Genomic DNA, 19,665 nt, shown 5'->3' with positions numbered 1-19,665 from the left:
TTTTGGCATTCCTTCCTTCCTGAGGAGTAGGCTCCACCTATTTGTCCATGCCAACAGCCATCTTCTTCCCGCTGCATTTGCATGCCCAGTGCTGCCCATGGCGCACTGCCTGTGTCTTGGTTTAAGGTCCCATCCTTTTCCATCTATGATTGCTTTGCTGCACATTTCAGAAGGCCTGCCTCTCACAAACTGGTGTCACCTCTGAGAAACACCTTGCTGGCGCGTAGCAAAGGTTATCGCTCTTATTCCACAGTTCCTGTTTTGGAACTCCATTTCTGCAATGGGTGGAGCGATTCGATATTCAGGGGAAGGAGTTGAATCTCTCTGCCTCCCCTTGTTTTGTTTTTCTACCCAAAGTTTCCTTGCCTCTGAACTGTATAATATGACCTTGCTCTGTCCTTTTGGCTCTCTTGTTTTAGGTGTGAAAGGTACAGTCGCTTCCAAAATCCACTGATTCTTCACCTTTTCCATATTCAAGGTAACAGTTAAAATAACCATATGAACCTAAGGTATATATACTTCTTCCACTTGTTCTGAGATGCTCTGTTTAGTCTTGCCTCTTATCTGCGTTTTAGTTCATTTGAAAACACTCCATTTCCTTTCTTATACTTTTTGTATCAGCATGTTCTTCCTTTTCTCTCTTCCCTCTTCTCTTGTGGGGAGAGCGAAAGTTATTCAAATCCTTCTGTTTATTTTACAGTAATTCTTTCCCACCCTGTTCTAAATGCTTCAGCTGGATTACAATATACGCATATGTCACCCTGACAACAATCTTAGGAGATGAGTTTATAAGAATTGCAAATAGCAGTCATTTTAACTGTTGATTTAGATATCAATTTTTATTTATATAGTTCTTTGCTCTGCTGCCACTTGATGCTTGGGGACTCCTCGGGCACAAAGCCACATTAAAAATGCACTCCAAACATGTTTTTCAAAGGAGAAAACGGGTGGAGAAGAAACCCTATATTAAGACGATCAACCACAAGTCATCTGAAAGCAGCCTAAACAAAGGAATAAATAAATAAGAAAAAAGTTGTCAGTTGTTAAAGAGATAGGAAAAAGGAAACAGCAAAAAGGATCTGGAGAGAGAAAATTGCCCACCATAATGGGGTGGCCATGGCAATGAAAGATGTGATTGCCCATTGATTCTGGGTGCGATAGTAATATTTCCAGTCAGGAGGTACCGTCTGACCAAAGCTAGAATCTAGGGCAAGGTTACAGAGAAGAAGTTTTAGTGACTTATGCAACTTAGGGAGGTCTGGTCTAGAAATGTCTTGGAATAAGATGGCAGCACAGACTACACCTCTACAGACCACATGCATGGGAATCACATTTCTTTCACTGCTTCTCTATCATATATATATATAGTAATATACACCCTGCAAATAGAAGGAGGATAATGTAGGAAATATAGGCACAGGGTTGAAAGGCCCATTCAATTAGAAAGTTGGTGATTTGATCATCTTTCAGTCTAGCATACCTCACAGAATTGTTGTGAGGCTTAAACATAGGGGCTCTTTGGATGAAAGGTGAGTATGAACTGTAATCAATAGAAAGCAACTACATCAAGCAAAGAAATAGAAGACAGCCTTTTTACTGGGTCCAGGGGTAGGATTCACAACAGGCAATTCCTGCTCATAGTCTGAAAGGTATACTCCATTCCACTATTCTTTCAGTTGCAGACACTTGCAGAGATCCTTTGTTTTATCATGATATGTAATACAGCAGAATTCTTTCTATACCACTTCAGACTCCATGATGACTAATATTGTTCTATATCCCTAAATACAAACTAGCACAGCAGGGTAAAGACATGCTAAACTCTTCTTCCTGGTGTGTGAACTTACTAAATGCAGGGAATTTATCTTGTTTCTTTTGCAGGGAGAATTCAAAAACATGGCCTCATCTCACTTGTAGTGACAAAATCAGAATCCTACCATCTCATTCAGCGTAGTAGATGAATTGGCTCCACATAGCATCAACCAGAAAGTAAAGACACCTAAGGCTAGATATGGGCACATGAATGAGTAAGTGTTTAGATCAGTGCCACACAAAGTGGTAGTCCCTGGACCACTTCTGGTCCACAATACATTGATTGATGGTCTGCAGGGAGTTTCCAGGAAAGAAAGCAGTTGAAATCAATGGGCACAGATATGGAGCTGGTCCCTGGCACTTTGAGGAAATAACCCTGCTGGTCCCCTGCACGGACAGCTTGAGAAGCACTGGTTCAGATCATACCCTGGGAGGCATAAAGGAGAACTGTAGATATGGGAAGGGAGGGGGGGGAGATAAAGGGTAATGCAGATAAATATAATTTCCAATGCCTCCCCCATCCCAAAACTGTACCAAACTTCACAGTTCTGTCACATGGGCTCTCCATTCTTCCCTCCCTTCCTTTTTTCTCAGATGTTGGAGTCTGTGATTATATTATAATATCTGTTTGCAAGTGACATGGTTACCGAATCTCTATTACTTAATAAAGACACTTGATTCTCAAGACTGTAGCTGACTGGCTTTGTGGAAGATTCCTTATAAGTGGGGAAAGATGAGCATTTTCTCATGCAGGGTACCTGCCCGCAGTTCACCCTAGCATCCCAATGTATCTTCCTTTCCCTGCTTGGTTCCCAGATGGTAGGCAAGGCACATCAAGAAAATGCAGCTTTCTCTACTTTACACACCTTTCCCTCACCTCCTTGCTCTCAAAACAGTCACCTGCTGTGCCCCCCCCATTCCTTCCCCTTAGTTTGCCACCCCCAAATCTGAGCTTTCCTAGTTCTGCAGTCTCTCAGGAGATGGTTGCTTAGAAACAGCAAGAGGGGTATGTATGGATTCAAAGTGATTGCTGGGCATGTGACAGCCCTAGGGAAGGAGCGCTGGAAGGGAAACTGGAAAAACCCACAATAACAACAGCAAGGGAGAACTGCGGCTTTGCCAGCCAAGCCGTAGCAGAACCTCCAGTGGAATACATCACCCGGCTCCTGCCGGCAATACACCAACAGTCTTGGTCCATGCTCTTTAAAAAAACAAAAGAAAACAAGGGTTATGTCTGGTACAATAGCATCCAAAATCCACAGCACAACGGTATATTTATTGGGATGAACAAAATGCACAAAATACGTGATGGAAACCCTTTGCATTTCAGTTGATCCAATAAAGGTATCACTGTTTTGTGGATTTCAGGTGCTGTTGTACTTTGCTATATGGCCAACACAACTACCCAGGTATGTTTTCTAGGGCTATGTATAGCCTTGATTTTTTTCCTCCCCAACCAAACAAGTCATCCATCCAAAATTTTACTCAAATTCTACCCACCCAGTAAAATAAGGAAGGATACATGAGTGCTGCATTTGTACAATTTTATATATTCATCCTCCTCCACAAACCAAAAAGGGCATAAGAATTGGAAACAGAGCACCAGAGGGAATGGGACTCTTGAAGGAGAGAGATGTGTGGATGCTTTCCCTGCCTCAAATTGGGTAATTCTACTTTTTTTTTCTGACTGGGGAAGGACAGCAAAAGTGATGACAAACATTAAAGCTCTCTTTAAAATGAAAAATTCTGTCATCCTCCCCACCGCCACCAAATTTCTGCAGCTTCTGAAATTTTTCTAGGGCCATATGGTTTCTAGCTAAGCTTTGCAACCAAAAGGGCTAGAAGTGTCTTACAAAAACACACACGGAAAGATGAAAGCTCTGTATTAAAACGTGATGCAGGCTGTTAAGTTTGAGCATGCTGACTCCTACAGATCATTTCAAAGACAATTAGTCACTTCCATGGTCTGATTTCAGAAGCACAGAATACAGGAAGTCCTCCACGCGTGCAATGGAGACAGAACTGTGTTGGGCACTTATCTCTGCTTCTTTAGCACTGGGAGTCCAATGCAGGCTTCCTTTGACTGCTGAGATTCCACCAAACGCAGCCTACACATTTCTAAAGCCTTTTCATTTACCCATAAGGGTTACAATCATACTCATTTTTAAACAATGTAAAGAAAGCAGAGTCCCCTCAGCATGCCAAATCTCATGTTAGGCATGAATTTCTGTGTTCACCCAGGAAACTTGCATGAACTGCACTGAATATAATGTACTCCTTGTTCTAATCTTCCACACGTAAGACAAACAGCATGGTGCACCTTCAACCATGAAGTCAGCAGCCAACCATGTACATTTCAGCCAGCCCTTGCAAAGTTGTCATGAAGAGGGGAAAAAAGGTGAAAGTAAGTCAACTCTCCCTTCAGACGCTTGAAGGGAAAAGACAAAGTAGGAGGCAAATGTAATCTATAAGGGACAACACTGCTTTGTTATTCTGCTCAAGCAAACATTTTCTGCATGGCCCGGGCCAGTTTGGCATCGCGTGCCTTGATTCGCTCCGTCACCCTTTCCAACTCTCGACGTGCCGCCCGGTTCCCAGGCTCCACCTGCAAAACTCCCTTCAGGTCTTGAGCAGCTCCCTCCAGGTCGTTCATGGCATCGTAAGCTAAGCCCCGTCGGAAGAGCGCCTTGGTGTTGGCTGGCTGCAGTGCCAGTGTCTTGGTACAGTTAGAGGCTGCGTTGGCTGGCTGGCGCAACCTCAGCTGACAGGCGGCCAAGTTGGCATGGAGCTCAGCCTTTATTTGGTCATAGTCTGGGGGAGGAGCAGCCACCACAAGCAGACGCAAGGCCTTGGCGTAGCGCCTGGCAGCCGCGCCAACCTCTCCTGCCCGGTACAGCTCGCTGCCACGCTCTTTGTTGCTGAGCACCAAGTTCCATTTCTCGTTGGCGCTCATCTCCCAGGTGTCCTTGGCCTCTGTGAAGCTTGCCAGTTGGACAGTAATGGTGCCTCCATCCCTCATCCTTACTTCGGCCCGCTCCCCAGCCAGCATGGTCTCCAGGCAACGGTCTACAATCCCATCCCACTCGGCATCACCCCCACCCAGCTCCACCTCAGCCCACTGGTGGGAAGAGTAACTCAAGGGTCCTCCATGTTCGGCCTCAATGAAGACCTGGCAGATGGAGCCTTCCTTGGGTTTATCTAAACCTTTGCCAGTCTCCAGAATCAGTTTGATAAAGGTGCCATCTGGGCAGGCCCATGGAACGTTCCCATTGGCTGAGCGTAGCTGGTTGGGTGAAGGCAGGTTCTCTTTCAGGTCCTCTCCTTTCACCATAATTCTGCTCTCCTTTTTTTTGCCTCCAGAAAGTCCACCTTGGCTACTCCTTTCACCTCCAGCTGTCTTCTGGTTTGTCCCCTTGCTCTCTTGTTGTCCTCCTAGAGCCGGAGTCTTCAGGCCAGCCGATTCTGTACTTGCCATTTCTTTATTTCCCAGCCCAGTAAAAAAGTTCCTGGTACAGGGATGGGCTATAATTGTATAATAGCAGAGGGGTAGTAGTGCAGCTGTTTGTGATGTGGAAATCCAGCCGAAAAACTGAGGAGAAGAAGAAATACAGACTGGGGTTGGTGGAAGTAGCGACTGTGCTCCATTTTCCCAACTACCCCAACTTGCCCTACACCCCCTCCTAGGATACATTCACACCGCAGGAATAATCCAGTTTGACACCACTTTAACTCCCAGGGCTCAATGCTATGGAATCCTAGGATTTGTAGTTTGTGTGATATTTAGCCTTCTCTGTCAGAGAGCTCTGATGCCATAACAAACTACGTACAAACTCCAGGATTTCATAGAATGGAGTCATGGCAGTTACAGTGCTGTCAAACTGCATGCACTGATTCTGCAGTGCGTACGTACCCCAAAACCAAGGGAAGTTCAATTATATGCAACAGTGGAACCAAAGCTAAAAGAACTTTTATTCCAAATCTCAATTTAGTCTGGGACTTCCCTGTGTGGTCATGGAAGTATAAAAGGACTGTCAGCTTTAGTGGCTTGTATGCAAAATAGGAACAACAGTTTTTAATATAACAGAACAAGTATGGTTAACTTTGTTGGATACAGGGGCCAGTTTTGCACCTCACCCCTAGATCTGCTGCGGCCAAGGTACACGCAAGGCCACCCCCCAAAAAAAAACCAGTGAAAATTAGAAAATGTACATTAAAAAGTAGGAAATGCTTTCTTTCTTATTTTTTAAAAGGGCTTTCCCTCTTCAGTCCCATAATTCAATGGCAGACTGTAAAAACTCCATCAAAGCAAGCATCATCTGTGTGTTTTAGAGCAGTGTTACTCAAAATGGATGCCCTCAAACTGGTGCCAGTCTCCAAACTATAAGCTGCCAGTCCTCAGTGAGTTTCCAGCAAAGAAACTGTTGTAGTTAGTGGGCACAAAAATGGTGTTGTTTCCTGGCACAATGGAGAAAAACCTGTCAGCCCCCACATAGCTTAAGAAACATTGTTTTAAAGGATTCCGGGTTATTTGTTATCAAATTTTGTTCGCATGACAAAAATGGCTCAGGCAGGGCATGGGGACCCACAGGCGGCATGATGCTCACCCCAGTCATAGGAGATAAGCATTCTGCAGGTTAAAAAAGGCATGGCGGGGGAAGATAACTAACAACTAAACCTCTTCAGTTAAATATGACATTACTTCAAGTTAAGTCCACGCAACCCTGCAGTTTAAAGGACTTCTGAGATCCCTTGCTTGTGTGTTACTTTTTATTAAAAGGCATCCCAAAGGCCTTAGGATTTTTCTCATGCATGCAGTTACTGCCTCTGCCAGGCAGTTAGAAGGGTTTTGAACATTTTATCACATCACAGCAAATCAGTCAATGTCTCAGGAGGATTTGTATTTAATTGCCAACTTCCCATTAAGTGTGCATCTACACTGTAGAGATAATGCAGTTTGACACCATTTTAACTACCGTGGCTCCACCCTAGAGAATCCTGGGATGTGTACTTTGGTGAGGCACCAGCACTCTGTGGCAGGTAAGGCTAAAGACCTTGTAAAACTACAAACCCCAGGATTTCATAGAATGGAATTACAACCCTGAAAGTGGTATCAAACTGCATTATTTCTACAGTGTAGAGTCTCTCTCTTTCGGTGCTATATGCACCGTGCCATCCTCCACATCCAAATCCATCCACTAAGCATAACTGATTGCATTTGTCTTACAAACTGGAAATGGAACTTTATTCTAAGTAAGGATCTTAACACCCTATCATCTCTTTCTTACCCTTTTCCCCCTCAAATATATGCACATATTGTAGTAACTTTTCCAACAGAGAGCAACTGAAGCAACAAAGTGCTTTTCTATCTTTTTACACCATGAAAGCCCCCTGGTATTTCCTCCTCATCCTCATCCTCACACATCCTTAATTAATTTTTATTTTTTAGTGGTACAACCCATATTCTCCTCTTCTGGCTTGGCACAAGAGCAGAGGGTTGGATAGATGAGTGGCAGGGTATATATGTGGGTGTGTGGAGATGGTGTCAGGTGGGTTTCTGCTTTAATCACTGGTTTACCTCTTCCCCCTTCCACATTCACTCCTTCTTTTTTCCTTTCAACGTCATTTCCTCAATAACCAGCTGGCTGTCTTAGCAACCGCAGTAACCTAAAATCGTCCCTTAGGAGATGCAAGGAAGGAGAAAAGCAAGGGAAAAACAACACTTTAAAACCAGGGAAACTCTGCTCACTCCACAAATTATGAGACAGGAGACTTCTTTTCCATTTATAGCCATCCCCTTCATTTTAAAATTTCATAAGGTTATACCCACGACAGAAAACAAGTTTCAAAAAATTCATTTGAACAGTCAAGGGATTTGCTTGTCACTTTGTTCTGCTAGGCTGCAATCTGACAGGCGGCACGCACTGACTCACATGGTAAAAAAATATTTTGCTGTTATGTGCCTTCAAGTCATTTCTGATATATAGCAACCCTAAAGTGAACCTATCACAGAATTTTCTTGGCAAGATTTGCTTTGCGCCGGTCTGTACAGCACCTAGATTTATTTGTTTGTGTGGTGCTTTGGGGTGAAACCACTGGGGTGGAAAACAAATGGAATTCCTGATGATGTTCGACTCTAATTCCCATTAGCCCAGCCAATGATGAAGAAAGATGGGAGCTGCAGTCTTACAACCTATGGAGGGCCATACATTCCTCATCCTGGTCTACACAATTTGTGTCTCCCTCTTTCCTATCATGAGAGAGAGTGACCACCATTCCATGGATGGAAATCGTGTAGCCCACTAGATAAAACTGGAACTGCAATTCCCAGCATCTTTCACCATTAGCTATGCTGGCTAGGGCTGATGAGAGTTGCAGTACAATAACACCTGGAGGGCTGCTTGATTCCACTCTGCCCAAACTTCAACTTGCTCTTGGCCAGATGCATTGGGCACTGGGAAAACAGGTATAAATTCACGCATCAACAATTTGCAATATTAACTAGATCATCAAGGTGGTTTCAGTATCTTTGGCTTGAATGAGCTTTGGCCAACCAGCCTTGTAAACACAAATAATTTTAATTCATTTTTAAAAAGCACAGTTGGAGTCATGTAGCCCTCCAGATGCTTCTGAACTGCAGCTCCCGGCACTCCCCGGCTATGCTTACCTGAGGGCTGATAGGAGTAGCAGTCCAAGTATATCAGGAAGGTTTTGCAATTTCCACTTTGATTTTAACCACCTAAGGAACTGTAGTATCACAAAGACTATCAGCACAGCTAATAATCAGCCCTGCTATGCCTGAATTTGTGGCCACAATCCATTCTCCAGAACCTTGCCTGTTGGTGCCAATAAGCATTTCTCAAACTTGAGATCTCTCTCATTTCTCAACCGGAGGATTTTAATTACAGGCAAGAAGGCAAGGAACAATCCTCTCCTAAGCCCACACAGTGCAATGCCCCCCATAAGTTCAGGTTGAAACCTTCCATTCATGAAATCAGAAGTTACCTTAAGCTGAGCTGTTTAGGGGGCTATAGTTGGAGAGGAAAGCCTTAACTATCATCACTGCCCCGATCCATGCTGAGTCTGCCCCTTCTGTTTGCATGAAGGAAAGTGCTTTTTCCTAAGCTTAAATGCAATGTGGATGGCCATCTGTCAGGGCTTCCTGAGTCTTGGATTCCTATATTGGTAAGGGATTAGACTGGTTCCCCCATGGTGTCCCTTCCAACTCTGTCCTTCAGGGTGTATCCACACTGCAAAAATAAAGCAGTGTGACACCACTTTAACTGCCACGACTCTATCCTATAAAATCATGGGCTATGTGGTTTGGTGAAGCATCAGAGTTTGTTGACAGACCAAGCTGAATACTTCACTACAAATTCCAGGATTATACAGTATGGAGCCATGACAATTAAAATGGCACCAAACTGCTCTATTTCTGCAGTGTGGAAGAGCTGGCAAGAGCAATTTCCCTAAAGAAAGAGATGAGAAGAAGAAAATAGTAGTAGGACAATCACAGAGTGGGAAGAGACCCCAAGAGCCATCCAGTCCAACCTGCTGCAATGCAGAAATACACAAAGTACTCCTGAAAGATGACCATCCAGCCCCTGTTTAAAAATCTTGTTTGTGCAATGCAAATAATACATCCTTGTGGCATCTGATGTCATAGAATCATAGGGCCATCCAATCCAACCCCCTGCCATGCAGGAACTCACAATTAAGCCATCCCTGACAGATGGCCATCCAGCCTCTGTTCAAAGAAGGATACTCCACCACTCTCCGAGGGAGTCTGTTCCACTGTTGAACAATTCTTACTTTCAGGAAGTTCTTCCTAATGTTTAGGTGAAATCTCTTTTCCTGTAGCTTGAATCCATTGCTCCAGGTTCCAGAGTCTGGAGCAGCAGAGAATAAGCTTGCTTGCTCCATCCTCAATGTGATATCCCTTCAAATGTTTAAGCAGGGTTATTATATCCCCTCTTAGCTTTCTCTTCTCAAGGTTAAACATACCCAGCTCCCTAAGTTACTCCTCATAAGGCATGATTTCTACACTTTCCCCCATTTTGTTCACCCTCCTCTGGACACGCTCCAGCTTGTCAACATCCTTTTTGAATTGTGGTGCCCAGAACTGGACACATTATTCCAGGTGAGGTCTGACCAAAGTAGAATAGAGTGGTACTATTATTTCTCTTATAGACCCGTGTTTCCCAAACTTTGGTTCTTCGGGTGTTTTAGACATTTCACAGAAGCTCTAGCCAGCTTGGTCAACAGTGAGGAATTCTGGGAGCTGAAGTCTGAAACATTTGGAGGACCAAAGTTTGGAAACCACTGATCTAGACAAAATATTCCTATTGATGAAGCCTTGGGTTTCATTAAGAAGACACACAGAGAGATGAAAAGCAAAAGATGTGGTCCATAAGTAAAAACAAAAACCAGAGGTCCTTCATCTGTGTCCCAGCAGTGGGAGCAATACACTGTGTGGGGAGATGGGAGAGGGTTTTCTCTGCCATGGCACCTCCAGATGTGGAATACTCCGCCTTTAGACGCCTGGTTGGCTCCAACAGAACTGACAGGTGTCACTCCAGCACCAGACAAAAACAGCATTTTATTAAAGTGTTTTGTGCCTAATTTGTTTTTATCCAAATCTTGGCATGCACAATGGTTCTGAAATGATTTTTAGACATTTAAACTGATGCTAGTTGCCTTGTTTTAATGTGTCCACTTGTTTAACATGCTTTTCATCTGCCTAAATTATTTCTTACTACTCTACATCGTTTAAATTGGTTAAACCGACTGTACTGCATGATCACACAATATTGGGAGGGATACAAATATTTCAATCAATTAAGGCCCTTGTGGTCTCTTCCAACTCTTATGATACGATGATGATTAGCTAATTCGTTTCAGTGGGATGGCAAACATGCTCTGAACTCCAGTTGAATGTTAAAGGAATTATCCAAGGTGCTGAACCCTAAACCTAAATGAGGTCCGGCTCCTTTATCATTTTTCACTGCCCTACAGATTGGGGTCACCGGCTGCCATCCCCTCAGAGATTATCTTAATAATAAAAAGATAATCAACTTTTATTTATATCCTGCCTACTCCAACTAGGACTGAGGCGGCTTACAGTAAAACAGTCCAATACATAATAAAATAACAGTATATAATAGTCCCAAGATCTAAAATAGCAATTAAATTGCAATTACATTAAAATATTCATATTAAAAGATTGATTTAAAACCGGGGAATGGGGTGTGAGATAATCGATGGGATAGATTGCACAATACTTAATTCTTTAAGAAATGTTGCAAAATTCTCTTTTTATTTTTTTCCTGGATCAGATTATGGCGGCTATGCCTTTAAAAATGACTTTCTATCTTAATTAGGGTAGTTTTTAAAGATCATAGTTGGTCCTTGGCATATACATTGCTGCTCTACTTCACACAGCCACTGCCTCCATAAAACTACACAACCCACAATGCCTTTCTAGAACCTTCAAGTCCTCCCTCCCTCCTCCCTTCCTTTATGCAACCCAGTTTATTTTGCAAGGAAGACACAGCAGCACTCCCAGGCAGCACCTTCTCTCAAAAAATATGGTGTGACTCCTAATTGGCGGTAAGTAAATGGGCTGCAAAATGTAAATAAAAGCAACAAGACACAGGACTCCTTGATTCTCTTAAAATCAGGGTTGGGTGAAAATAAGAAGGGAGTCTGGATGGTGAAAGTAGAAAGCTGGGAAGCCAAGACTTGTAAGGGCGAGGCTTAGCATAAAGTAAAATAGGTTAACCTGGTAAGGTGAGGTTTGTTGTTGCTGTTGTTGTGGACCTTCAGATGGTTTCTGATTTTGTTGTTGTTGCCTCCAAGTCATTTTTGACTTACGGTGACCCTAAGGCAAACCTTTCATGGGAGTTTATCACATGAAGGAGATCGGGAGTTTATCCCGTGAATATCCCAGGAAAATCACGTAATTACGTGAAACGATTTCACACAATGTCACACAAAACCTGCCATTAAAGTGGTCCCAAAGAAGCATTAAACCGCATCTTTTTACTTGTGGATTTCAGTGACAATGCATTTCCGATATCACTATATTTGCGCAATTGCGTGTGATAATTATTTGTGCAATTACTCATTTTCGCTTTATTCACAGGATGCTTTAAATGCACTTTAATCTCTCTTTAGTGCCGAATTAGCCCCAGTGAGATAAACCCCATAGAATTTTCTTGGCAAGTTTCTATAGAGAGCTTTGTCATGGCCATCCTCTGAGGCTGAGAAAGTGTGACCTGCCCAAGGTCACCCAGTGGGTTTTTATGCTTGAGTGGGGAATCAAACCTTGATCACCAGAGTCATAGTCCAACACTCAAACAACTACATCATGCTGGACTTCTAACTTATGGTGGCCGTATCGTGTTTTGTTCAGAGGAGGTTTTTGCCATTGCTATAAGGTTTGGCACAGAACAAAACCTAGGCTAGAAAAGCGACATACAGCTCCTCCACCAGGCAAACATCTCTACAATAAGCGTTAATGTAAAAGTTTAGTAAAAAGTTTGTAAATTTTAAATTTGAACATGTAATATTTTTAACTTTTTGAAATTGTTTAATTGCTTTTTAAACTTTGTATTTTAATGCTTTGTACTGTTTCAACTTGGACTGTTTGAAATGTTGTTAGCCACCTTGAGTCCTTGTACCGGCATCTATGTTTTTTGTGGGCTTTTTGGGCTATATGGCCGTGTTCTGGAAGAATTCATTCCTGACGTTTTGCTTGCAACTTCATTATCTGAAGATGCCAGCCACAGATGCAGGCGAAACGTCAGGAATAAACTCTTCCAGAACATGGCCACATAGCCCAAAAACCATTAAAAACTAATAATAATGATGTCAAAGCTCAAGGCAGGACACAGCATCTTAAAATTCAAAATCCACAGTTAAAATACAGAGTGATTCCAAAAGAGTGGTGCCAAACCAAATAAGAACAGCTTTACCTTTGAACCACTCTTTTTGAATCACCCTCTACAATACTATACAACCATTAAAATACATTCATAAGAACTCATACACAATTAAAAGGTCATGATTTAAAACTGACTGGGTAGGACTGGAACAGAGATGTCTTTAATGCTGTTTTAAATGTAGTCAGTGTTTTCAGCTGTTGAATCTCTTCTGGCAGGTCATTCCATAGTCTGGGATAGTCCTCTGAGAAACCACTGCCAGACTAGTCCTGGCCACAGGATCTGAATTGGATTTAGATGGATTTTTACCACTCCCACCCCCAACATTATGATTATGTGGCTTCAAGTTATTTCCAATCTATGGGGACCCAAAAGATAACACACATCATGGGCTTTTCTTGGCAAGATTTGTTCAGAGGGGGGTTGTCATGGCCTTTCTTCAAGGCTGTGAGAGTGTGTGACTTGCTAAAGATCAGCCAGTGGGTTTCTATAGCTCTCCCAGAGCCCTAGCTCAACACACAAACCACTACACCACACTAGCTCTCAAGCCTAGTAACTTCAAAAAATAAAGCCTGCTAAATATTTGTTCTTTTCTTTCAGCCTGCCGCTATGTGGCCAGGAAAATAGCAGCATCCCTGAGGAATGAAGATCTGGGGGAACCAGCGCTGATGTGCAAGAACCGGGTCTGCCAAGTTGGTAAGAGATTCCTTCCCTTTGTCCGTCTCCCATCCCATTCCTGGTCAACGTAAACCTTCAGATGTGAAGATGCCAGCCACATATGCAGGCCAAATGTCAGGAATAAATTCTTCCAGAGCATGGCCACACAGCCTGGAAAACCCATAAAAAATTAATGCATAGGATGCCGCTACATCACTTATAGTAGTGCCAAACTCTATTATTTCTACAGTGTAGATGCATCTGTAGCCAGTTTCTGCCTGTTTAGATGCCAGTTATTTGTAATGCATTTTTTGTTTTTTCACTGTTTAGACCAATGGGGCAAAGTGAAACCCATGGGTCATAGGAGGGCCTTGGGGTTGGGTTGCCAACCTCTTTGCTGGCTCTTATGGTGCCAGCCAGCAGCTTTTATCTTTATCTTTTATCTTTAGCTGCAGGGGGATAATGCGGATCCCCATGCCTCCCTTGCCCATCTGCTTATCCTGCAGATGGCTGAAAGTCAAGCTGTCAATGGCACAGAAGCAAGGCAGGCACGTCCCTCCCATCTATGATAAAGTCAAGTGTCAGGCCAGCTTCCAGGCTAAGTGACATAAACTCTAGCCTTTGCCTACAGAAGGATTCCTTGCATCCCAAGCTATGGAAATATTAAATAAAGGACAAGATCCATAGCCCATATTTTGCATGTATAAGGTTCAATCCTCCTGCACCATCAGATGGGGCGAGAAAAGACTCAGATCTAAAATTCTGGAGAGCAGCTGCTGATCAGCGTGGAAAATTCCAGTCTTAAGTTTGACCAACAGTCTGATTTCTGCATAGCTAATAAAGAGATCAGGCTATAAATTAAGCTTGACACATTTTCTCACTGATGGCTCCTCAGTGTCAGGCTTGTTAAGTCTAAAGATATAGCCCTGTGGGATCAGTATGTAGAGAGATCTTGTAGCACCTTTGCAACTAACTGAAAGAAAGAAGTTGGCAGCATGAGCTTTCGTAGACTAAAATCTACCTCCTCAAATGCATTTGGCTTGTTAAATGTCAGGCTTGACCTATGTTCTAGGTTGCATTAATCCAAAATACTAAATAAATCTATTTATTTTGGTCACACACCAGAACACATACAGATAACATCAGCAACATATTTACAAAATACCCTCAACATAGCTAGAATGTAGAATTTACTGCTCCAAATTCCTTTCTAAAATCTATATTAGAAGATTTTTATTTGAGATTATGTACAGTATCAAAACAGGGTTTGAACCCCTGCTCAGCCACGCAAACCCACTGGGTGACCTTGGGCAAGTCACAATCTCTCAGCCTCAAAGGAAGGCAAAGGCAAACCGCTTCTGAAGACATATTTTCAAGACTACCTTGTGATAGGTTTGCCTTAGGGTCACCATAAGCCAGAAAGGACTAGAAGGCACACAGCAACAACAGTATCAGAGCCCCAGAGGTCTTGGATTCCTTTTCTAGCTCATTATGTCTGCTTTACACTTTAAATAACTTTGTTGTTGTGTGTCTTCAGGTCATTTCTGATTTATGGTAATCCTATCTGTGTGACTCGCCCAAGTTCACCCACTGTTTTTTTTGTAGGTTTTGGGGGCTATGTGGTCATGTACATGGCCACATAGCCTGAAAAACCCACAAAAAACTATGGATGCCAGCCATGAAAGCCTTCGATGTCACCCAGTGGGTTTCCATGGCTGAACGGACAATTGAACCTTGATCTCCAGATCTGTAGTCTAACACTCAAAACCTCGACACCACACTGGTTGTCTTATAAAGAAGTAGTATAAAATTATTTTCTCTGTTTCACTAATGTTGATGATTTCTGCTGTTCTTACTGGGATGTTTTTGCCTGCTCCTCCTCAAACTGACAAAACTAAGGAGATTCCTTATAGTTTGGTGTTTAGGAGTACTGGTTTGTTGCAGGATAAGAAAATACTTTATATAGTTTAAGATGCTTGCTCCTCTCAAAACCAGGCAACACAGTTCTAAATTGTGCTTCCTTTAATCCTATGGAACTCAGAGGACCTTTCTCTCAATGCTTCAAAACCACCTTCCCATTTAAATCCATTGGTGTGTGTGTGTGTGTGTGTGTGTGTGTGTGTGTGTGTGTACCGTAATTCTAGGGCCTGTGCAGTATCCAGATTATTTATCCTTGTCTTTTCTTAACAGGCAACCCCAAAAAGGCAACAATGGAGCCATCCGCCAGTTGCTATGTGGGTCAGGGATGCTCCCCTCCTGTTGCCACATCAGATGTTGGGATCCAGAAGCCTCATTCTTGATGGAACTGAATAAGGGACGGCAAAAAGGGAAATGACGGCTCATTGGATCACTCCTGCACATGCAGGAATCTAATGGACCTGAGAAGACTTTAGCCTCCCTTACCTCACTATTTCACCATAAAAACTATTTAAATAAAGAATTTCTCTGAGCTCAGAGCCATCAATGCGTTGTCGGAAATGTACTGTCTATTTTTATCACTTTATTTTCGTACAGTGCCATGTGCCTTGACAGCGCTATAATAATAATAACGTCTGAATTTTATTTATAGTTCCAACCAGAGTAGATTCGTTCAATAAATGGGATTTATGTACATGCTGATGAACCATTCCACAACTAATTCAAAAGGTCTGCTCTGTCTGGGATTAAATAGGCTTCAGGCCAATGGTTGCGGGATTGTCCAGTAAAATCAGACTAGGGAGGGATACGAATGTATTTATTTCACATATCATTCACCCAGCAACTATTCTTTGGGTGACTTCAGTAATGTAATAAAACTAAATCGTAGAATAAACACATATTACATTTTATGAAAACAGAGTTAAAAACACTACAAGTTGGAGGGGGCAAATAGTATCAAAGAACAAATAACAAAGACCAAGAATTGCCCCCCCCAGACTAAAAGAGCTACCACTAAAAGGAGAGCAGAAAATGAAGATGCCAGCCACAGATGCTGGCGAAACGTCAGGAAGAAACTTTTCTGGAACATGGCCACGTAGCCCGAAAAACCCACAAAAAACTATAGATGCCGGCCATGAAAGCCTTCGACTTTACTTTGGAGAGCAGAAAAGTATGACAAACGTATCCCACTTTAAAAGACTGTGAGAATTTCAAATCTGGTGCCACAAATACAAATCCGAGATGAACCTCTCAGGTGGAGATGGAGGCATAATTCCATACATGAGGGGCTGCTGCTGAAAAGACTCCTCTGTGCTTGACCACCTTATCTCAGCTTGATGGGGAGGCACTCGAAGAAGGGTCTCTCTTGATGGTGTGATATATGGGTGCTGGTTAGGGAATTCTTGGAACTGTAGCCCAAAAAAGTAACTTTTCCAAGCTTTGAATATGGTAAAGAAAACTATTCCCCTGCCCAACTTGTAAAGCCATAAAGGCTTTTCATCTCACTATATGTGTCAACTAGCTCATCTACATGTTGACCTGTGCCTTCAAGTCAACCCTAAGAAGACCCTATCATAGGCTTTTCTGAGGCTGAGAGTATGTGACTCAAACAAGATCGGTCACTGGGTTTCCATGACCAAGAGGGGAATCAAATCCAAATCTCCAGAATTACAGTCCAACACTCAAACCACTACACCACGCTGTCTACATAGGCTTGCCTTATCCCCATTAAACTTATTTGTTCTGTTGCCCCTGCTATTTAAGCTTTTCTGGATTTCCATCCCCTCAGATTCTACTATTTCTTTCTCAAGCGCAGTAGAATTCGCACTATAATAAATTCTACTTGGATTGTCCAAAAAATGTCTTCATTACCATATGTATGTAAATCTGATTATCAGTCGTTGATGTTATTTGCCATCAAGTGGCAATTTTTTGGCAAATGTTATGCCATCATAGGGTCACCACCTTTGTCAGCAAATATTTGCCATCATAGGGTTGCCAATTTATGGCAATCCTATGAATGAGTTCTCCAAGCATCTCGGGTCCATAACAGAGTGCAGAAATAATCCAGTTTGAGACTGTTTTAACTGCTCTGTGCTAGGGGATACTGGGGACTGTAGTCTATTGTGCACTTCTCTGACAGAGAAAGCTTAATGTCTCACAAAAGTACAGTTCTCAGAATCCCCTAACACTGAGCCAGGACAGTTAAAGCGGTCTCAAACTGGATTATTTCTGCACTCTGTTTTAGACCTCTGTTATCAACTGCCCTGCAAACTTAGGGCTGCGGCTTCCTTAATATAAACCATCTACCTCTAATGCAGTCTCTCCCTGTCCTTGCTGTCTCCCATTTTCCCAAGCATTATTGTACTTTCCTAGGAGTCACACCATCTCATGATGTCTCCCAAGTACAACAGCTTCAGTTCAGTGTAGCTTATTGGAACAGGATGCATTTCTAATTTCTCAATGACCACTGTTCAAAAAATCATTTCCATTCTACATGCCCACCCTAATATGTATACCAGTGCCTAGCCAGAGGGGCTACATCCACACATCGGATGAACTATGATGGAGTCCATAAACACTCATACCAAGGAACATTTATTAGTCTTTAAAGTGCCACAGGTTTCTCCAAGGGTGTCATTAGGGAGTGCGGAAGGTACAGCCTGCACCGGGTCACAGCTCAGATGGGAAATGAACACCTGGTGAGGCAGTCATTTCTGTCTATTCCAGGAGATGCATACTGGATGCCCACTGCCAGTGAAGATACCTCTGCCACCCATCCTTCCAGGGCTGGCATGGTTGCTGCGCAAGCAAAAAGGATGCTACCTAAGAGGTCTCTGGTGATGTATGCAATGCCTTCTAGGTCACGTGTGGCTTCTGGGCAACTCTATGCGAGCTACTGGGATTCCCTATAGTTTCCAGGGATGCTGTTGGTGATGTTTTGATTGTGATTTCCTGCATAGCAGGGGGTTGGGCTGGATGGCCCTTGTGGTCTCTTCCAACTCTATCGTTCTATGATTCTGTCTATTACAACAGACTAACACAGCTTCCCCTATGAAACATGTACCGGTACTCCACATCTGCATTTCATCTATTTGTACTGGTTTTCTTGAATCATATACACTTGTCCCTCCACATTCGCTGGGGTTAAGGGCACAGGACCCCCGTGAATGTGGAAAAACCACAGATAACAAAAACCCTATTCTTTTGACCTGAGAGAACACCTCTCTAGGAACCTCTAGGTCCTCCAGTGCAACTCTGGAGTAAACATCTGCCAGACATTGGCCACAGAATTGCACTGGAGAAGCGACAAATGACTAGCAGAATATTCTCTCTAGGAATCTCTAGCTCCTTCAGAGCGACCTTTTGTTAAAGGTGACCACAGAGTTATGCTGCAGAACCTAGACATCCCTAGACAGTTTATCAAATCAAGCTTAGATTCTCAGAGGCAACAATGGATGCAAACTGCAGGAAAAGAGATTCCTCCTCAACATTAGGAGGAACTTCCTGAGAGTAAGGGCTGTTCGACAGTGGAAAGCACTCCTTCCTCGGAGTCTCCTTCCTTAGAGGTCCTTAAAAAGAGGCTGGATGGCCATCTGTTGGGGATGTTTTGGTTGTGATTTCCTGCATGGCAGAATGGGGCTGGACTGGGTGGCCCCTGTGGTCTCTTCCAACTCTATGACTCTACATCTGGTTTAAAGACCAACATTCCTTGAGTCTCCAACATCAGATGGAGCAGAAAAATGAACTAGGAGAACTTTCCCCTCTTTTGGAGACATGCATCCACACTGCAGAATTAAAGCAGCCTGACTCCACTTTCACTGCTGCCATGGCTCAGTGCTATGGAATCCTGGGATTTCTCATTTTGTGAGATGCTGAGCCTTCTCTGTCAGAGAGCTCTGCTGTGTCAACAAAGTATAATTCCAAGGGTTGCACAGCATTGAGCCAGGGCAGTTAAAGCCGTGTCAAAGTGGATTATTATTATTATTATTATTATTATTATTATTCTTTCTTTCTGCAGATTAATCCTGCAGCGTGGACACAGCCCTTTGGCTTCCTCTCCATATGCAAGCAAAGGATCCTTTTATTTATACATACATATATACAGACACAGACATATAGATATACTGTATTTCCAAGTGTTCCTCTCAAAGGTGACTTACCCAAGGCCTGAGGCTGAGCGATGCAGCCTTTGAGCTCTTCAGGTCAACCTCTCATTCACTTCTGAAGGGCCAAAATGGACCAATCATGCCTTTTCTAAAAGGCAGAAAAGGAAACCCCCATTGGAAGAACCCAGGGATGGAAAACAAATAAACTACAACTCCCAGCAGCACCTGCG

The 19,665-nt window shown here is 43.0% G+C and overlaps 1 protein-coding gene and 1 long non-coding RNA gene across 4 annotated transcripts; one reads left to right on the top strand and one right to left on the bottom strand.

Moving 5' to 3' along the window:
• Positions 1–868: 868 nt before the first annotated feature.
• Positions 869–19,631, bottom strand: LOC149320912 (FK506-binding protein-like). 3 transcript variants are annotated; one of them, XM_089506029.1, is made up of 3 exons: positions 19,490–19,631; positions 7,388–7,488; positions 869–5,401 (listed from the first exon to the last, which is right to left on the bottom strand). In XM_089506029.1, exons 2-3 carry the CDS (start codon positions 7,403–7,405, stop codon positions 4,310–4,312), a joined length of 1,110 nt encoding a protein of 369 aa, XP_089362155.1. In that variant the 5' UTR covers positions 7,406–7,488; positions 19,490–19,631; the 3' UTR covers positions 869–4,309. The 3 variants fall into 3 exon arrangements, with proteins under 3 accessions (XP_089362155.1, XP_089362163.1, XP_089362172.1); XM_089506037.1 differs by having other exon boundaries at positions 7,388–7,476; XM_089506046.1 differs by lacking the exon at positions 7,388–7,488.
• On the top strand, positions 11,330–15,873 carry LOC149320913 (uncharacterized). The gene is made up of 3 exons (XR_016279480.1): positions 11,330–11,418; positions 13,353–13,448; positions 15,600–15,873. It is a non-coding gene; the product is annotated as an uncharacterized LOC149320913 (long non-coding RNA).
• Positions 19,632–19,665: the final 34 nt, after the last annotated feature.

The sequence above is a fragment of the Sceloporus occidentalis genome, unplaced genomic scaffold, assembly GCF_023333645.1.
Source record: "Sceloporus occidentalis isolate IW3139 unplaced genomic scaffold, rSceOcc1.0.p SCAF_1, whole genome shotgun sequence".
NCBI lineage: Eukaryota > Metazoa > Chordata > Lepidosauria > Squamata > Phrynosomatidae > Sceloporus > Sceloporus occidentalis.
The sequence above is the reverse complement of the archived record's forward strand: the minus strand, read 5'-3'. Positions and strand labels throughout refer to the sequence as shown.